This window comes from Melanostigma gelatinosum (genome assembly GCF_949748355.1).
Source record: "Melanostigma gelatinosum genome assembly, chromosome: 4".
Classification (NCBI taxonomy): Eukaryota; Metazoa; Chordata; class Actinopteri; order Perciformes; family Zoarcidae; genus Melanostigma; species Melanostigma gelatinosum.
This window is the reverse complement of record NC_136637.1, coordinates 10,831,681-10,848,267: the sequence shown is the minus strand read 5'-3', so window position 1 is coordinate 10,848,267 and position 16,587 is coordinate 10,831,681. Positions and strand designations below refer to the sequence as shown.

The 16,587-nt window shown below is 41.2% G+C and overlaps 3 protein-coding genes across 4 annotated transcripts; 2 read left to right on the top strand and 1 right to left on the bottom strand.

Moving 5' to 3' along the window:
* Positions 1-1,694: 1,694 nt before the first annotated feature.
* LOC306775973 (uncharacterized protein) lies at positions 1,695-5,032 on the bottom strand. The gene is made up of 2 exons (XM_079266563.1): positions 4,995-5,032; positions 1,695-2,497 (listed from the first exon to the last, which is right to left on the bottom strand). Exon 2 carries the CDS (start codon positions 2,379-2,381, stop codon positions 1,923-1,925), a length of 459 nt encoding a protein of 152 aa, XP_079122689.1. The 5' UTR covers positions 2,382-2,497; positions 4,995-5,032; the 3' UTR covers positions 1,695-1,922.
* On the top strand, positions 4,169-12,756 carry cluap1 (clusterin associated protein 1). Of its 2 annotated transcripts, none has more exons than XM_079266562.1 (13): positions 4,169-4,278; positions 5,117-5,179; positions 5,281-5,392; positions 6,002-6,086; positions 6,181-6,360; positions 6,759-6,854; positions 7,089-7,172; positions 7,260-7,393; positions 10,140-10,281; positions 10,829-10,904; positions 10,994-11,104; positions 11,275-11,320; positions 12,387-12,756. In XM_079266562.1, exons 2-13 carry the CDS (start codon positions 5,158-5,160, stop codon positions 12,520-12,522), a joined length of 1,224 nt encoding a protein of 407 aa, XP_079122688.1. In that variant the 5' UTR covers positions 4,169-4,278; positions 5,117-5,157; the 3' UTR covers positions 12,523-12,756. The 2 variants fall into 2 exon arrangements, with proteins under 2 accessions (XP_079122688.1, XP_079122687.1); XM_079266561.1 differs by having other exon boundaries at positions 11,271-11,320.
* Positions 12,757-13,576: 820 nt separating this feature from the next.
* Positions 13,577-15,643, top strand: ccdc124 (coiled-coil domain containing 124). Its single transcript, XM_079266961.1, has 5 exons — positions 13,577-13,663; positions 14,209-14,386; positions 14,565-14,763; positions 14,902-15,007; positions 15,147-15,643. The coding sequence occupies exons 2-5, from the start codon at positions 14,228-14,230 to the stop codon at positions 15,349-15,351; spliced, it is 669 nt and encodes a 222-aa protein (XP_079123087.1). The 5' UTR covers positions 13,577-13,663; positions 14,209-14,227; the 3' UTR covers positions 15,352-15,643.
* The last annotated feature ends 944 nt before the right edge of the window (positions 15,644-16,587 follow it).

Genomic DNA, 16,587 nt, shown 5'->3' with positions numbered 1-16,587 from the left:
CCAGTTATTCAACTCTTGTTTCATGTTTAAGCTCATGTCCTTACATAACTTTAAATGTCCTCTTAAAGAGACAGTAAAGGGAGAGTCTTTTTCTTTGCATACACAATGGAAGATCTATTTTGCCTGTGATGCCTAATATGGCTTTCCATGTAAATCACATTTATCCTATAATTGCCACAGTTGCCGCTGTTTAGCAAGTTATATCGGCCGGTTTCAACTAATGTACACTCCCAAGTACAACTGCCAGTGGTATTAGCAGTTTCTAACACCTTTAATCTATTTCAAGTAGGTTTTATAGTACATGCCTAAACCACAACTTATATAACAACAATAAATGAAATTATTGTTGTTATAAAAATGAATATTATCCACATTACAAGCTTTATATATATATATATATATATATATATATATATATATATATATATATATATATATATATATATATATATATATTGGTGAAGGTGAAGGGTAACAAGTCGTATTACTGTTAATATGTCGATTTTTAATGTTCCTATAGTTTTATGGGTATTGTTATGGGAAAATATGTCAGTCTACTGCTTTAGGGTTAAAGAATGTAAGTTTTAGAAGTTCAGGCACTAAACCTTGTTTATCTTGGTATCTGTTTGTTCCTGTGCATTGTTTCTGTCTTTAAAGACGGGGACACACACAGGGGTCATGATTGCGGTATTTCCCTTGATGGGCATCAGCTGAAGGGCATGACCCTCTGCAGGCATATATGATGTGTGATGGTTCACAGGCTTATTCCGTCTCTGCAATACTGTGACTTAACTCTTTGACCAGGTCACAGTGACATCAAAGGACGCATCTGGCTGGGTGTATCCATGGTTTATTGTGGGGCAAACTGATAACAAAGGGATTTGTAAACAGGCCATAAAGTGCCTTCAGGTTATTGTAAAGACAGGGACTATGCTTCAAAGAAAAACATCTGCCTTGACTGGTTTCCTTCTTCTGTTTATTCTTGTTTGCGAACCAAGATAACAGCATGCTGACTGAGTATAAATGTCCATGCATTTAACTGTGTCGTCAGAACACCTCTTGCAGATGACGGTGATGTATCTGTGAGACTGTGTTCTCTTTGCTTGCAAGCAAATAAATTGACTATTACAACTTTGATCGTTCATCCAGACTGTTTCATTTGACATTGATTTGATAACACTTTGACACTCTTCTCCCGACTATTCATAGAAATATTCCATAACAGTATGTTCTCAAAATACTGTTTAAGTTCTATTATTTTAAATTGAAATATTGTACTTATTTTATTTGTATTGTCTCTCCATTCTAAGTCGGAATAAATCTTTCTGCTGTTGAAAATATGGTCACGTCTTTGGAGAGTATTTATTCAAATTTCTAAGTTGTAGATTTAGGCTTAAAGAAAGTAACTTGAGCTTTAGGTGCTTCATATTATCTTATATTTTTGGAAAATAACCATACTTTTAGTGAAGTAGGATAGTCTGTATCTTAATTTAGTCTCTCAATTTCAGTTCTCATTTTAAGGCCCTTCATAAGAAGCTATCCTGGTATTAAGGTGTGCTACATTCGGCTATATTTTGGTGCATACTGACACCTGCTGATGATAGAATGTCACTTCAAAATTGAAATGCACACACATGGCTGCCACACGTCCATTATGGCTGCCATATACATGTAACCAATAAGTACAAAAGCGCTTCACATCACATGGTGGTCATTTATTGCATTTTCTTAATCGTTCACTCATCCTCATAATACAAAAGTAAGCACAACATTTCCAGACACTCCATCTTCCAGAATGAATCGGTAGATCTCACTGAAATCATTTCTTTATTGTTGTGGGATTGTGCTTCCGTGCACATTGGTCCTGAATCCCTCAAAACACCTCCACGTTGCCTCTGCTGCTCTTCAACCAGCCCGGTGCCTCACCACTCATCTGCGGCCCTGTTAGAGTCCTCGTCCGCTACTGCACAGTCCAGGCGCTGAACACCGGGAAGCGCCAGGTCCCTTTCGTTAAGCTTCTCCAGAAACGAGGAGAGCAGCCGTTTGTTTAAATGGTCCGTCAGGGTCCTTTCCTCTTCGACCCGCTCATTGGCAACAGTTCCATCCGAATCCACATCATCCGCCTCGGTGTCCGCGCGGAGCTGCGGAGGGGCCGACTGGTGGTTCAAGGACAAGCCGTTCGACTGCTCGTCCTCCCCGGGCTGCTGCTCCGTGCACCTCCCGGCGTCCGCTCCGGATTCCGTCTCCATCTGTGATATTAAAGTGGTTTGCAGGGCGGCATTCTCCAGCTGTTTAAGGCGTTTACTGTGGAGGCCGCAGGCAGGAGGTTCATTTCCAGTCGCGTTGTTGTTGTGAGGTGGCTCACCAGTTTGCTCCATCATGCTCTGCGTCAGGAGTGCAGCCCACAGATATGAAAGGCTTACGTGGCGCAGACTGGGAGGTGTCGCCTCCCTGCGCCCACACGTATTACTGCACCATTACCGGACACCCTGCAGCTCTGTGCCAGTGTGAGAAAGTGGTAAAAAAGTTAATGTGTGCAAAGTAAAAGTGAATTAAAAGTACAGAAATATAAGCAACATGCTATTTTAAGCAGTGGTGGGATGTGCATTTAGTAGGCCTGTTCTTAAATACACTTTGAGGTACTTGTACTTCACTTGAGTATTTCCATGTTATGTTACTTCTACTGCATTTTGGAGGCAAATACTGTTACGTTAACTACATTTGTCTACACTTTCCAGAGACAGGTTATAAAAACAAAATGTAATAAAACTAATAAAGTAATTAAAATGAGTTGCAAAAATAGTAATGCGATTTACAGATTAATGCATCAATAGTTATAATCCAATAAATTAACATTTATCATTCTCAAATATGACCATTCTACATAATGAGTACCCTTTTTAGTGCTTTAAGTATATTTCTGATGCTAATGCTTTTGTACTTTTACTTCAATAAAGTTTTGAATGCAGGACTTTTACTTGTAACAGAGTATTCTTATAATACTTATTCCAACACTGCTTAAAAGTATCAAAAGCAGAAATACTCATAAACAGCTGTTTGTTGTCAAGGCGGGATTCATTTTAATGTATTTGTAAGTATCAAAGTCTTAATATGAAAGAACTCAAGTATAAGTACATTAAAGTTGTACTAAAGTACTAGTACTATGTAGAACTATACTTGATTCTTGAATAAATGTATGTAGTCACCTTCCACCACTGTCTATATCATTATTATTACAATAATTCTTCTTCTATGTGTTATTATACATATTATTATTACTACTGTGGTTATTATTATTGCTATATTAATAATTATGTTTATGATTATAGTTGTTGTTTGTTGTCCTCATTATTATTATTACTAATACTTATTTTCACCTAAAACCATGGAAATTATTCTCAATCTCTAGGTCATCTCCCTATTTCTGTCCTTTCTATAAATTCTATAATTCACAATTTCTGTGTATGTTTGACTACTTTGGGAAGTGGCTTTACAACAAACTTTATCACAACTAAATACCAACATCTTTTTTTGTTGGTCTTTATTGAAAACAAAAAAGGAACATCAATAAGCATGTGCAGACACCGTGTAAACTGTGTGCTGGACCAAAAGAAGATATATAAAATCATATTTTCATTGCACGCTTGGGAAATCCATTTAGTCAATTAAAGTCAATTTACTTCTCCCTATACCCAAATCAGCATGAGTAATAATATGCAAATGCTCCTGATGCCACTGTAAATAAAGCAGATAATATGTTGTCTTTTGGACCACGTTGACTTCAGTAGAACCAGAATATACATTCATTAAGTCTACGATCTACGTCATGAAGCAATGAGCACAGTCTTATATCGTGCAGGACACTTACACAGAAAAGACAAGGAATTATGACAAACAGTTTGTGTCATAATTCCTTGTCTAAACTATGGAAAAGGGTGGGGCTAGAGGACAACGTATATATATGTATATGTTTATGTGTATATGTAAATGCAAATGTATATGTTTATGTGTATAAGTATATGTGGACACAGTGCTCAAGGGAGGAAGTGGTTATTTAGTTTTTCCAGGACGACTGGACTGGACTGAGCATACCGAGAGAGGCTGAAACCTAAGGGTGGCAGTAATGCAACATTGTGAACGCTTACTGCCGTAAAACATCATAGAAGAAGAAGAAGAAGAAGAAGACGAAGAAGAAAAAAATCGAACAAGAATATGTTTCCATAGCGACCATCAATAGTGGAGGCGAATGGCCACCTACCTCAGATACAACAACGACAGGTAACAACTCCATCATCAGGCCCGGAAACACATCAGATATTTCAGAAGTTGAATCTCTAGTTTACAGGCTGACCCGCAGTGAACAACCAGCGACACCAAGCTTTAGCTCTTTGCTAACGTTAGCATCTAGCCACAAGCTAGCCTCTGGGGTCAGGGTATGATTTATGCACAAGCAAACAGTCTCTCACGCAAGTTTGGTCTGTGTACAGATGGAGTGAAGATGTCTCTGTTCAGAGCATATTGTACTCCACTCTACACTGCACACTTGTGGTCAAACTACAAAAAAAGAGTTTACAGAGACTTCAAGTCGCGTACAATGACGCCATGAGAATACTTTTAAAGAGACCGAGATGGAGTAGTGCTCGTGAAATGTTTGTGGCTGCACGAGTCAACACTTTCCAAACAGTTTTAAGAAATCTCATGTACAAATTCATCTGTAGACTGAATGACTCTGTAAATGGGATCATACTTGTTTTAACCAACATAAGGTTTAGCACCACACGCTACCAGTCCCAGCTGTGGCGACATTGGTACAGCTGTCTCTTTGTAAGGCATTGCTAGGCCTATGTACTTTTATTGTTTGTGTCTGTCTTTTTATGTAGCTGTCTGTATGGACCCCAAGTCTGAAATAAAGTCTATCTGTAGTCTAGTCGTGTCAGATGTATTTAGCGTTCTATACCGTTAGCTAAATCAAAAATGTGTCTCGGAGGACTTACCGGTCTGGTCAGCACAACTACGACGCCCTCGATCCTTATCGAAGTCTAACAAACGGATACGCAGAGTCAGTAACTTAAGGTTGACTGTAAATAACCCCGCATCCTCTCTCCTTTGCTGCTAGAGGAGGAACCAGTGCATATTGTGCTTCACGGGGCTTTTAAAATGTCCTTCAGAGACTTAAGAAGTAAGTGATTGAATGCAGTTAACATTATAGCACTTTGCTGAAAATCTGTGCTTTATGTCTGCACTTGCGTTGGTAACTGGAGTTGAATTTGATTTTGACAGATTTCACAGAAATGATGAGGGCCTTGGGCTATCATCGGTTGATATCCATGGAAAACTTCAGAACACCAAACTTCACTTTAGTGGCAGAAATCCTAATATGGCTTGTGAAGAGGTATGCTAAAACTACACACGACTGATCCATCAAGAAGTAACCACTTAATCATCTTTAAACTACACACTACTGATCCATCAAGAAGTAACCACTTAATCATCTTTAAACTACACACTACTGATCCATCAAGAAGTAACCACTTAATCATCTTTAAACTACACACTACTGATCCATCAAGAAGTAACCACTTAATCATCTTTAAACTACACACTACTGATCCATCAAGAAGTAACCACTTAATCATCTTTAAACTACACACTACTGATCCATCAAGAAGTAACCACTTAATCATCTTTGTTTTCCATCATTTTGCACACTATTTTGCATTAATTCAATTCAAAGTTGTACTTTGCAATATGTGGAACTTCCCAAGTCACTTTTTAGTTCAATGTAGTTCATACATTTTCTAACTCTGAAAACACATCTCTGTATGTCATTTACTTGTACTCCACGTTTTGTGTTCTGCATGCCCACTGTTTGGAACGGATGTCTTGTTTTTAATTTGATCAGCTAAAACTACGTATTGACATCATGTGTGCATGGATACTGTGATACATTTGGCTCTTTATCTTTTTCCCTCTGTCCCTCTCTGTCTCCTTTACACTGTAGATATGAGCCTCAGATGGATATTCCCACTGATGTTGATACAGAGTCAGACAGAATATTCTTCATCAAGGCTGTGGCCCAGTTTATGGTAATGTACTTTCTTGACTTCTTACAGACTGCACAGATTACTCTTAGCTTGTTGTTTATCAGTCTGTCTTAAACGCTGTCTCACTTGGTTTCAGGCAACAAAGGCTCACATCAAGTTGAACACCAAGCGCCTCTACCAGGCTGATGGCTACGCAGTGAAAGAGATGCTGAAGATCACTTCAGTGCTATACAGCGCTATGAAGACCAAGCAGATGGCGCTGGGAGACAGAACCGAGGAGGACAACAGCAAGTTCAAGTTCGACCTCGGCTCCCGGGTGAGATGCAATATTCACACAATGTTGGCATATGTATCTCCATATGTGTGTATGTTAGTGTATCTGTAATCCTTTTTAGTTAAGTCAGTGTTTGGAAACTACAACAGAGAATAGGATATATTGTCCAAAAGTTAGCAGATGTGAACGTTCCCTGCAATTACGTTGGTTTTTATTCACTTTTTCATTGAAACACCTGACTTGCACAGTTGGTCACTGTAAGTCTGACCCACATGCATGTAGACTCTCCCAATAAAACAGCCAGAATTATATGTTTGACTTAATACCCTCATGCTATTTATATTTCCTTCTATTCCATTTTTTATTTTTCTGTTGTCAAATCCAGAGTGGAAGAGAAAACCTTGTGTCGCTGATTAGCTCTCACTCTCGCTTCACTCTAGATTTCCGATCTCAAAGCAGCTCGGCAGCTGGCATCTGAGGTCACATCTAAAGGAGCATCTCTGTATGATTTACTGGGAAAAGAAGTGAACCTAAGGGTGAGGGAAAACGGATGATAACAGATACACATGCTGGTTTGCATTTACCTTGATCTCGAGTCCTCACAATACATGACAATGTGGCTGTTTCTCTTCATTCATCAAGTAACTGTTGAACCCTAAGCTATTCCTCGGTGAGTGCTGATGAGGCTGGTAGCATGATGGGGCTTTGTTTTGTCAGTGAACGTGATGCAGGTGATGACTCTGCTGTCTATGTTTTCAATGTTGCCACAGGAAATGAGAACTGCGTCCATCGCCAGACCTCTGGAGATCAATGAGACTGATAAGGCCCTGAGAGCTGCCATCAAGGAGGTTTTGGTATGCATTCATCCTGACAATCCACAAAGCTTTTAACTATGAAAAGGCACTGAATCTGCCGACATGCCTTTTGTGTTCATTGTCAAGGAAAGTGTGGCGAAGACGAAAGACATGCTGAGCAACGTTGTTTCTGATGAAACCAGTCTGGACGCTAAGATAGAAAAGAAGACGCAGGAGCAGGAGAGGAGTCGGAAGAGGCTCCAGACACTGCAGAGTATCAGGTCAGTTCACTACCCTGATAGCTAGCAGACATGCTCAATGACAGCAATGATTCCCCGGTGCCTTTGGCAAATTCAAACAAAACATAGAATGAATGTGAGCTACTTTCTTTTGTGGTTGAATTATTTGTACTCTTTGCTCGAACGTTTAGCTTTTAGCCAATTTTCTGTCTTCGACTTACACCAAATCTTTAAATACAACTTTGACTGACAAGTAAATGTGTGCTCATCCCATAAGTCAGGGGTGTCAAACTCAAATACACAGTGGGCCGAAATTAAAAAATTGCTACAAGTCAAGGGCCAGACGGGTTCAACGTTTATTGAAAACTTATTGAAAGAACCTTAGTGCACATATTGAACCTGGAACTAACAAGGCCTATAGAGTATTGCCTATAAAACAACATTAATTATGAAATAAAAAGAATAAATAGTTCATAAATAAATAAAAATAAAAGTAATAAAATCAGTTTCATTAATTGCTTATGGCTCTATCTGCAGTCATTTAAAGTAAAAACATATTCTACAGGCAAACAGCCAAAGATAATTTACTTCAAAGAAAAATCAAATGTTCTGTAGTAGCAAGAGAAAAAAAAATGCAAAAATGAAACTGCATTCAAAACTGAAAATGCGTCAAAGCACCGTTTGCTGCTGTGATGCTCACTGGTCTGAGCCAGACACTTGGTGTCTCATCTTGGATACAAGTTCATCAATGTCTGGGGTCAGGCTCTGAGCTGAGGAAATCCTCAGGATTGAGTGAAGGTGCTCATCAGTAAGACGAGTCCTGTGTGAACTTTTGTTTGTCTTCATCAAAGAGAACAGTTGTTCACACAAGTATGTGCTGCCAAACATAGACAGCGTTTGAGCAGCCTGGGAGCGCAGCTGGGGCATTGTGTCGGGGCTGAAACGTGGACACTCTGCAGCGCCCACAGACTCATATTTTGCCTTCAGTGTGTCATTAGATTGGAGCTCAATCAGCTCCATTTGGAGGTTTGATGGTGCGTTTTCCACGTCAGCTGCAAATGGATTACTGAGCAGTTCAAACATGCTTTTTTGGGCTTCAAAATCGGCAAATCGCCGCGTGAAGTCAGCACCAAGTATGCCGAGTTTTTCAGCAAACTGTGTTGTTGGGAAGGCAGCGACCTGCTCTTTCATTGTTTGGCAGTGCGGAAAATGGCTCAAGTTTTCCTGCAGCATCTGCGTCTCCCACAGGCGCAGCTTGGCTTTAAAAGCCCTCACTGTAGCGTACATGTCAGTGATGACACGGCCCCGCCCCTGAAGCTGCAGGTTGAGCGCATTCAGGTGGCTCGTGATGTCACACAGAAACGCCGCTTCACACAGAAACATTTTATTTCGGAGCTCTGTTGTGTCTTTCCCTTTGCTTTCCATGAACTCACAGATCTCCTCACCCAACTGGAAAAATCTTTCCAGCACCTTTCCCTGGCTTAGCCATCGCACCTCTGTGTGACAGGGCAAGTCACCATATTCTGTACTTAACTCCTCCAGAAAAGACTTGAACTGGTGGTGATTTAAACCTTTGGCTCTGATAAAGTTTACCGCTAATGTTATGATGCTCATCACATGTTCCATTTTCAAGGCTTTGCCACACAACGACTCTTGGTGGATGATGCAGTGATAAGCTGTCAACTCACTTGTGACGTTTTCCTCCATCTTTTCTCGGATCCTCCCCACCAATCCACTCTTCTGACCGCACATCGCAGGCGCTCCATCTGTTGTCAGTCCCACAAGTTTATCCCACGGCAGCCCCATTTCATCCACACATCTGGACACCTCTTCAAAGAGATCTTTCCCTGTAGTTCTGCCATGCATTGGGTGTAATCCCAAAAACTCTTCTGTTACGCACAGGCTTGAGTCCACTCCACGGATGAAAATTGACAGCTGGGCAGTATCAGAAGTGTCTGTGCTCTCGTCCGCAGCAAGGGAGTATGCGATGAAATCTTTTCCCTTTCCCACAAGCTGTTGTTGGAGATTGGCAGCAAGGTGACGCACACGGTCAGCAACGGTGTTTCGGCTTAGGCTCACATTTTAAAATGCTTGCCTTTTTTCTGGGCACACGGCGTCGCAAACTTTAATCATGCAGTTTTTGACAAATTCCCCCTGGGTGAAGGGCCGGGCTGATTTTGCAACCTCTGCTGCCACAATAAAACTGGCCTTAACAGCAGCCTCGCTTTGTGATTTGGCTTTAGTGGACATAGCCTGCTGTGACACCAGACTTCTTTTTAACTTCTTTCCTTCTGTAGCCTTTGTGTCGTGTCCAGATGCTTGTATCTGTCTTGGTGTTTCATAGTGTCTTCTTATGTTGTATTCTTTCATGACAGCCACACTGTCTCCGCACAGAAGACACACAGCTTTGCCCTTTACATCCGCGAACATATACTGTGCCTCCCACCTGTCTTGAAAACTCCTGTTTTCAAATTCCACATTTCGTTGAGCCATTTTTTGGGGCGAGGGATCGTTGAAAGTTGACACAAGTGGTATGTAATACAGACTGTGAGGCGCGCGTTCGCGGGCCCGCGATTGACGTGCCGCCACACGGGCAGTGCATTGTGGGATTTGTAGTATTATGGTGGTGCGTGCGATATACCGGCGGGCCAGCTCTAATAGTAAATAGATTTTATCATGCGGGCCAAAGATAATTCATTCACGGGCCGGATGTGGCCCGCGGGCCTTGAGTTTGACACATGTGCCGTAAGTGCTTGTTTTTTGTTGGTCACTGACTTTTTTTTTTTAGGCCGGCCTTCATGGATGAATATAAAAAGATTGAGGAAGATCTGCAGAAGCAATATGAAACCTATGTGGAGAAGTTCAGGAACCTCTGCTACCTGGAGTCTCAGCTGGATGAATACCATAAAATGGAGCAGGATAGGTTTGAGGTGTGTGTCTGTCTGTCTGATCTCATATTTTGTACTTGCTTAAACCACAGAGCATAATTGAAAGGAGAGTGACCTCTTGTAAGAGCTATAATAATAATTTCATGGCCTGTAATGATGATAAATAAGACCATATTGTTCATAAACATAAATGAGAGGAACTCATGGCGTGGATGGAGGAGAATAGAGACGGCCCTCTTTATGCTGTCTATATGTGGCTGTGGCTCAGGGTGTAGAGCGGGTCGTCCACTAACCGGCAGTTTGATCCCCGGCTTCTCCAGTCTGCATGTTGAATTGTCCTTGGGCAAGATACTGAACCCCCAATTTCTACCGAAGGCTGTGGCATCGGTGTGTGAGTGTCTGTGAATGAGCATTAGATGAGATCCTTTGGCACCTTGTATGGCCGCCTCTGCCATCAGTGTACAAATGTGTATGTGACTGGGTGAATGTCGGCATGTAGTGAAAAGGCTTTGAGCGGTCAGAATACTAGAAAAGCACGATATACTGTAAATGCATGTCCATATAGATTGTGCTTTTCTTTCCACTACAGGAGGCTGAAAACACACTCAGGATGATGCAGGACGTACTGAGGGAGGAGGAGGAGAGGGATCTGACGAGGAGCTCCTGTGAGACAACCAATTACAGACCGTTAAAGCAAAGCAGTAGTCACATAATCTCAACCCTTTGTATGATCTCACACACTTGTTTTCTGCAGTGAAAGATGAGGATTCTGACATGGACGTTCCAGAGGACGACGGTTCAGACAGCGACATGGAAGAGTGTCGACCTTCTAAGCCACGGCCCGCACGAAACGGCATCATGGCAGGTACACGAACAAGAAACAGTCCTTTTTATGATCCCCCATTAGTTGCTTGGGGAAAAAAAATGCGAAGACAAAATTTTCTCCACAACGTTCTGCTTTCTATGAAATGCTTTATCTATCAAAACTGATCATCAAACATGATCTGTGTTACCCCCTTTTTGCACTACAGGAAGAGGAGCTCGATTCACCGGGAACATGCAGGGCGGTGATAGTGATGAGGTTCGTATTGTCAAAGCAAAATCAATACAATATTCCTTGTTTTTTCGTCTTAAGTTAAACCTTATGTAGAGAGTATCTTTTAATTTTGAAGAGGTTTTTGCTGAGTTTTCTCCCAGTGGCCCTAGATGGCATTCTCTGTGCTGTCTCTCCTTCATTGTTAGCCAACTACCCTGTGCACCACCAGCTCTGATCAGTTTCACATCCCCTTTGGGTTTAAATCTTGTACTCTGTTCCATCTTTTACCTTTGACTTTCATTCACTTATATTTTAAAAGCCCTCTTTAGCTGTGTCCAGAAAGTTAGTCCCTCGTGCCAAAAAACAACGGAAAGGAAAGGTTTGTGCAGGACTGGGATCTAGTTCACTCCTTGTTCCTCTGTGTTTTTAAAGGAAAAATCTATTCCCGAATTATCTGACGGTAGGGATTTTTTTTACACAGGACAAGGAATGGATCCTCATCACTTTCATGGCATAGTCCTCCATGTCAGGAGTGTTCGTACGGGAGAAGTGCGCTTTGAGCTTACAGACCTGCTAAAATGATTTTGACATGGACTATTTTTTACTCACATAAGCAGTACAAACCTCATCACCTGTGTTAGTTATCTAAATAAGGAAGAGGAAAAGAAAGGAAGACAGACTAACTGGAGAGAGAGGAAGTATTGCTTCAATGCATTTCTCTCCACTGGTGCAGGAATTGGTCTTTTCTACGATGCATTTTGGCCAGTATAGTTTATGAGCATAGGTGCAGATGTTTTTAACAGTTGGAAGAGATTTTTCCTTCAAATGAGGTCAATTGTTTATCTGGTCTGTGTAGTTATCTAGCTCCAGGTGGATGTCCCAGTTCAATGATTTTCATCAAATCGGTTCTGGACTGGCCATGGTGTCATTACAGCCCAAGAGTTGATTCCATGATTAGATCCGTTTTTGTGAGACGTTACCTGGTTCAATGTTTCGTTAGAATGAGAGTGTGTCCATCCCTGTTGTAGTTCCACATTCTGTGTTGTAATCATTGAGTGGACTCTGAACACTGAAATAGTTATTCTGTGTACCTGCCTGCCTGCTGTTTCAGACTGAAGACAGCGAGATTGATGTGGACGAGGATGACGAGGAAGATGAAGGCGAGGAGGAGGAGAGCAAAGATTTGGAGGATGACAGTCTGGAGGGCCCAGTGTCCAGGGGTGCCCGCCCTTCCAAGGGGGGCATGAGACCAACTTTGCTGGAGGAGAGTGACAATGACTTCTGAAAGAATACAGATGAGCTCCAGCTGTTTCTGTGTCGCTCAGATTAAACCATCGAATTACTTCTGAGAGATATGCACTAATTATTATGTTCCATCATGTCATTTTGCAACATGACATCAATATAGTTCCTTTTTTATATTTGTGTAAACTGTTACCATAATGTTACCATTTTACCATAATAAAATATTTACAATTTAATATCTCTTCTGTGTCCCTTGATTCAAGTGTGACAGCAGCATAAAATGTTATTGTCCAAAGAGTCAATCAGTCAGATACTGAGACTGAGTATTTAAATTGTGTCCATTTAAACTCCATTTAAGAAGACAACACTGTACTTCTAACTCTGTTTTACTTTGATAAACTGTAAACTATTAATTTTATACTGTTTTACGTACTGAATATATGGATGGAAATTCCTGACAGAGGAAGAACATAAATCAGAAATGGAAAAAGAATAAAGTGACTGCCTAAGTATGAAGGATAATGAGGACAATTGTAGAGTGAGTGCTGAGGAAATGTGTACAGTACACTAATAGAGAGGTTCATTTTAAATACATGCTACGCTGTCTCTAGGCTGTGGTTTAAAATCTTTGGCAATAATAATGCCTTGTTACATTTCCCTAAAATGAATGTACTTAATTGGATGAAATTCACATTTCTTGACATTTCGATAAAAATGTAACACGTGGCACACTTGTATAGTATTTATCCAAAAGCTAAAGAGGAATTTAAAGGACAGTGTTATAAACTTGAAAGACTTCATTAAGCCCATAGAACTACACCTTTTACACTATCTCCTCACATCATTTGGGACTTTTAGTTGTATTTAAAAAAAATTATAATTCAACGTGTTGTGTGACGTTTTAGAGAACATTTTCAAACAATTTGTCTTTCTCATTACCAGAAAAAATGTATGTGTATATATATATATATATATATATATATATATATATATATATATATATTTTTTTTTTTTTTTTACGATATGACAACAATAGGAGACGCGACGTCATCAGAGTGCGCCCTGGTTTCAGAGGCGGCGGATGCCTCTTCGAAATAACAGCCAACAGTCGTCTACTTGCGACCTGTTTATATTCTCATACTGGTATGAAACCGTGTGTATGCTTTGTGTGTTGTGGTCACTATGCTCTCCGCTACATTTTGGTAAAATTGAAATAGGGAATGACCGGTTTTTTGACAAGCAAAGCAGTCTTGTGTATCAGGCTAACATCAGCTAGTTATGGCTAACTAACGTTAGCTAACGTTACACTGTGCAGTAAAACAGTCATCTACCGTTAACAAGAACAATCAGCTAATAACTGGCTTCCGTTTTGCTACTTTATTAACAGGTTAAACCAAAATGATATAGCAAACGTTGGACTAACTGACGTTACCTATTCATCTAACGTTAATTATCAAAAAAGAGCTGCTGCACACTACTCAACATAAATACTGCATGTTGAACCATCACAGTTTATACAACATGTAGGTGATGAACACTAAAAAGAAAAGTCTTTGACAGAAATAAATCTGTAGGAAAGGGTTCTGAATAATTGTAATGTTAAACTGGCTATATCTGTATTAAAATCAGCCTTGAAGACTATCTTGCGAGACAAACTCTCATTGGTCTCTTGTCTCTCCTCCTCTCAGCTGAAGAGGAGCTGTTGGGATGCCAAAGAAGTTCCAGGGCGAGAACTCCAAGGCGGCCACAGCCAAAGCCCGTAAGGCCGAGGTCAAGGCGGTGGCAGACGCCCACAAGAAGCAACAGGAAGAGGATGCTCTGTGGCAAGAAACCGACAAACTTGTTCTCAAAAAAGGGCAGAGAAAGGTGAGCGCTCTCTTCCGTGTGATGTTCACATTTGGGAAATTTCATACTCGTGCTGCTTTACTTGGGCTTCAAGAATAGTTCAGTGACTGCATGTGTCATAATACATTGAGTGGCCAAACTACTTTATGTGTTTTTTTACGAAACCAAAGTCTGATGAGACAGCTTTCGGACTTTGCAGGATGACAAGGAGAAGAAGAGGCTCGAGCTTTTGGACAGGAAAAAGGAAAACCAGCGACTTCTGGATGAGGAGAGTTTGAGCATAAAAGGCAGAGCCCTGCGGGAGGCTGGACCTGGAGGAAAAGTGACTCGTGCCCAGATCGAGGAGGTGCTTCAGAACGAACTACAGCAACAGCAGGAGCAGGAGCTCCAGCCAAAAGGTCAATTCTGGGTTTAAGTTGACGACAGAAGTGGTTAGAATAAAGACAACACGAGTGGAGATGCAATCGCAGCTTTGGCTGTGTTGGGGATCAAATCGGTACATTTGTTTTACCATCAAATACAATTTCTTCCCACAGAAAAGAGCCATCTGGAGATCCCACTGGAAGAGAACGTGAACAAAATTATACTTGAGGAAGGAGCCGTGGAAGCCAGAACAATAGAAGATGCCATCTGTGTGCTCAGGTACCACTTGTACTGTGTGTGTGTGACATCCTGTTGTCCTTGTGATTTGTCTGATGCTGATTTGAATTAAGTTTCTTTAGGCCTATAAAACAACAATGGTGCCTTGTGAATGTTAACGCGCCATCATTCCGTCCTCTAGCGCGGGGCCTGAGGACGTGGACCACCACCCGGAGCGGAGGATGAAAGCAGCATTTGCTGCCTTTGAGGAGGCTAACATGCCTCGCCTAAAACAGGAGAACCCGAACATGAGGCTGTCGCAGCTGAAGCAACAGTTGAAGAAGGAGTGGATGAAGTCACCAGAGAACCCCCTGAACCAACGCTTTTCCACCTACAACTTAAAGTGAATGCACTCTTTACCCCCCCCCCCCCCCAGATAACTCAATTTGAAAACTGTCTGCCTATGAACATAGGAGACGTTGAAAAAATCTAATAATTTAATTTAAAAGTGGGTGTTGCTATTGAGAATTTTACCCGTTACCTCCGAAGCCAGATGACTCAGCTTTGTTGTTCCATTCACCAGAAAGGAGAAGCTCCTTTTCCCCGATCAAGATCATAATAACATCATTATTTGAAGCACTGCTGGGGAGGTGGGAAGTCAGATGTTTTGAGAGAAACTTATTAAAGTTCACCACTCGATCATCACCATCTCTTGTTGCTTTCTACTCACAAATCAAGTCACACACTGAAATCAACGCCGCTGCTGTGAGATGGAGTTACATAATTCAGACTTCATTATTCATTCATGAAGATAGTTGTCATTTTGTGTCCGCGGTAAACAATCAATGCTCACCAGCAAACATCACAGCTGCCTTTCAAATAGCTGTGGCTGCAAATCACTCTTTTTCTTTCCCTTTCTATTACTTTGAGAAGTTTCTTCAAGTGAGTTGTTTGTTGAATTAGCAAAATAGTTTGCATTGAACATCAAAGCCACTGTCGCCAGTGGATTAAGACTCAAAATGCTGACGCTCAAGTCCTTCAAGTACGAATTGTCCATTGGCTGTTAAGCCTTCTGAATGTCTGACGTGATCGTCTGCCGATGTCTCCTGTCCAGTATCTTATGGCGTCATCCTGTGAAATATGTGCTCAGATCAGAATTGTTCATGTAGTTTCTAGTAAAATCCAAATGTGACACTTCGTTCAGTGGCCTGGTATAACCCTCTCTAGATCCTAAACTGTAGCTGCGATTGTCCTCCCTTATCTTCTTTAGCAGCCCTGTTGGCCTCTAGCCAGCAGTGACTTCAAGGTCCTCTGATCCTCTCGTTGTAAATGGATGGTGACCTCTGAAAAACGAGGACTCGGGTTGTGATCCAAACACTCGGAGCTGCATTGGTGCTGTATTTAAAGTGTGGGCTCGTGCTTCAGTGTGCATGAACACAACAAACCTGTTTTCGACACTGCAACAGACCCGCCACGGGTTGAGTCGATCGGATGAGCGGTCGTCCAGAAACTGGAAGGACAGACGTGCACACAGACAGAGGCTCCTTCCATGAAAACAAACATTTTAAATCCAGTTCATTCAAACAACAAAATGAATATTGGGGAAATTACTTGTTGTACCTGTTGTTGTTTTTTCGCATCCC

Bases quoted from the DNA above. Each gene is read 5' to 3' on its own strand.
- LOC306775973 (XM_079266563.1), bottom strand. From the start codon at position 2,381: ATGATGGAGCAAACTGGTGAGCCACCTCACAACAACAACGCGACTGGA.
- cluap1 (XM_079266561.1), top strand. From the start codon at position 5,158: ATGTCCTTCAGAGACTTAAGAA. The intron at 5,180-5,280 runs GTAAGTGATTGA...TGATTTTGACAG, and splicing joins GTCCTTCAGAGACTTAAGAA to ATTTCACAGAAATGATGAGG. The intron at 6,087-6,180 runs GTAATGTACTTT...ACTTGGTTTCAG, and splicing joins AGGCTGTGGCCCAGTTTATG to GCAACAAAGGCTCACATCAA.
- ccdc124 (XM_079266961.1), top strand. From the start codon at position 14,228: ATGCCAAAGAAGTTCCAGGGCGAGAACTCCAAGGCGGCCACAGCCAAA. The intron at 14,387-14,564 runs GTGAGCGCTCTC...CGGACTTTGCAG, and splicing joins TCAAAAAAGGGCAGAGAAAG to GATGACAAGGAGAAGAAGAG. The intron at 15,008-15,146 runs GTACCACTTGTA...TCCGTCCTCTAG, and splicing joins GATGCCATCTGTGTGCTCAG to CGCGGGGCCTGAGGACGTGG.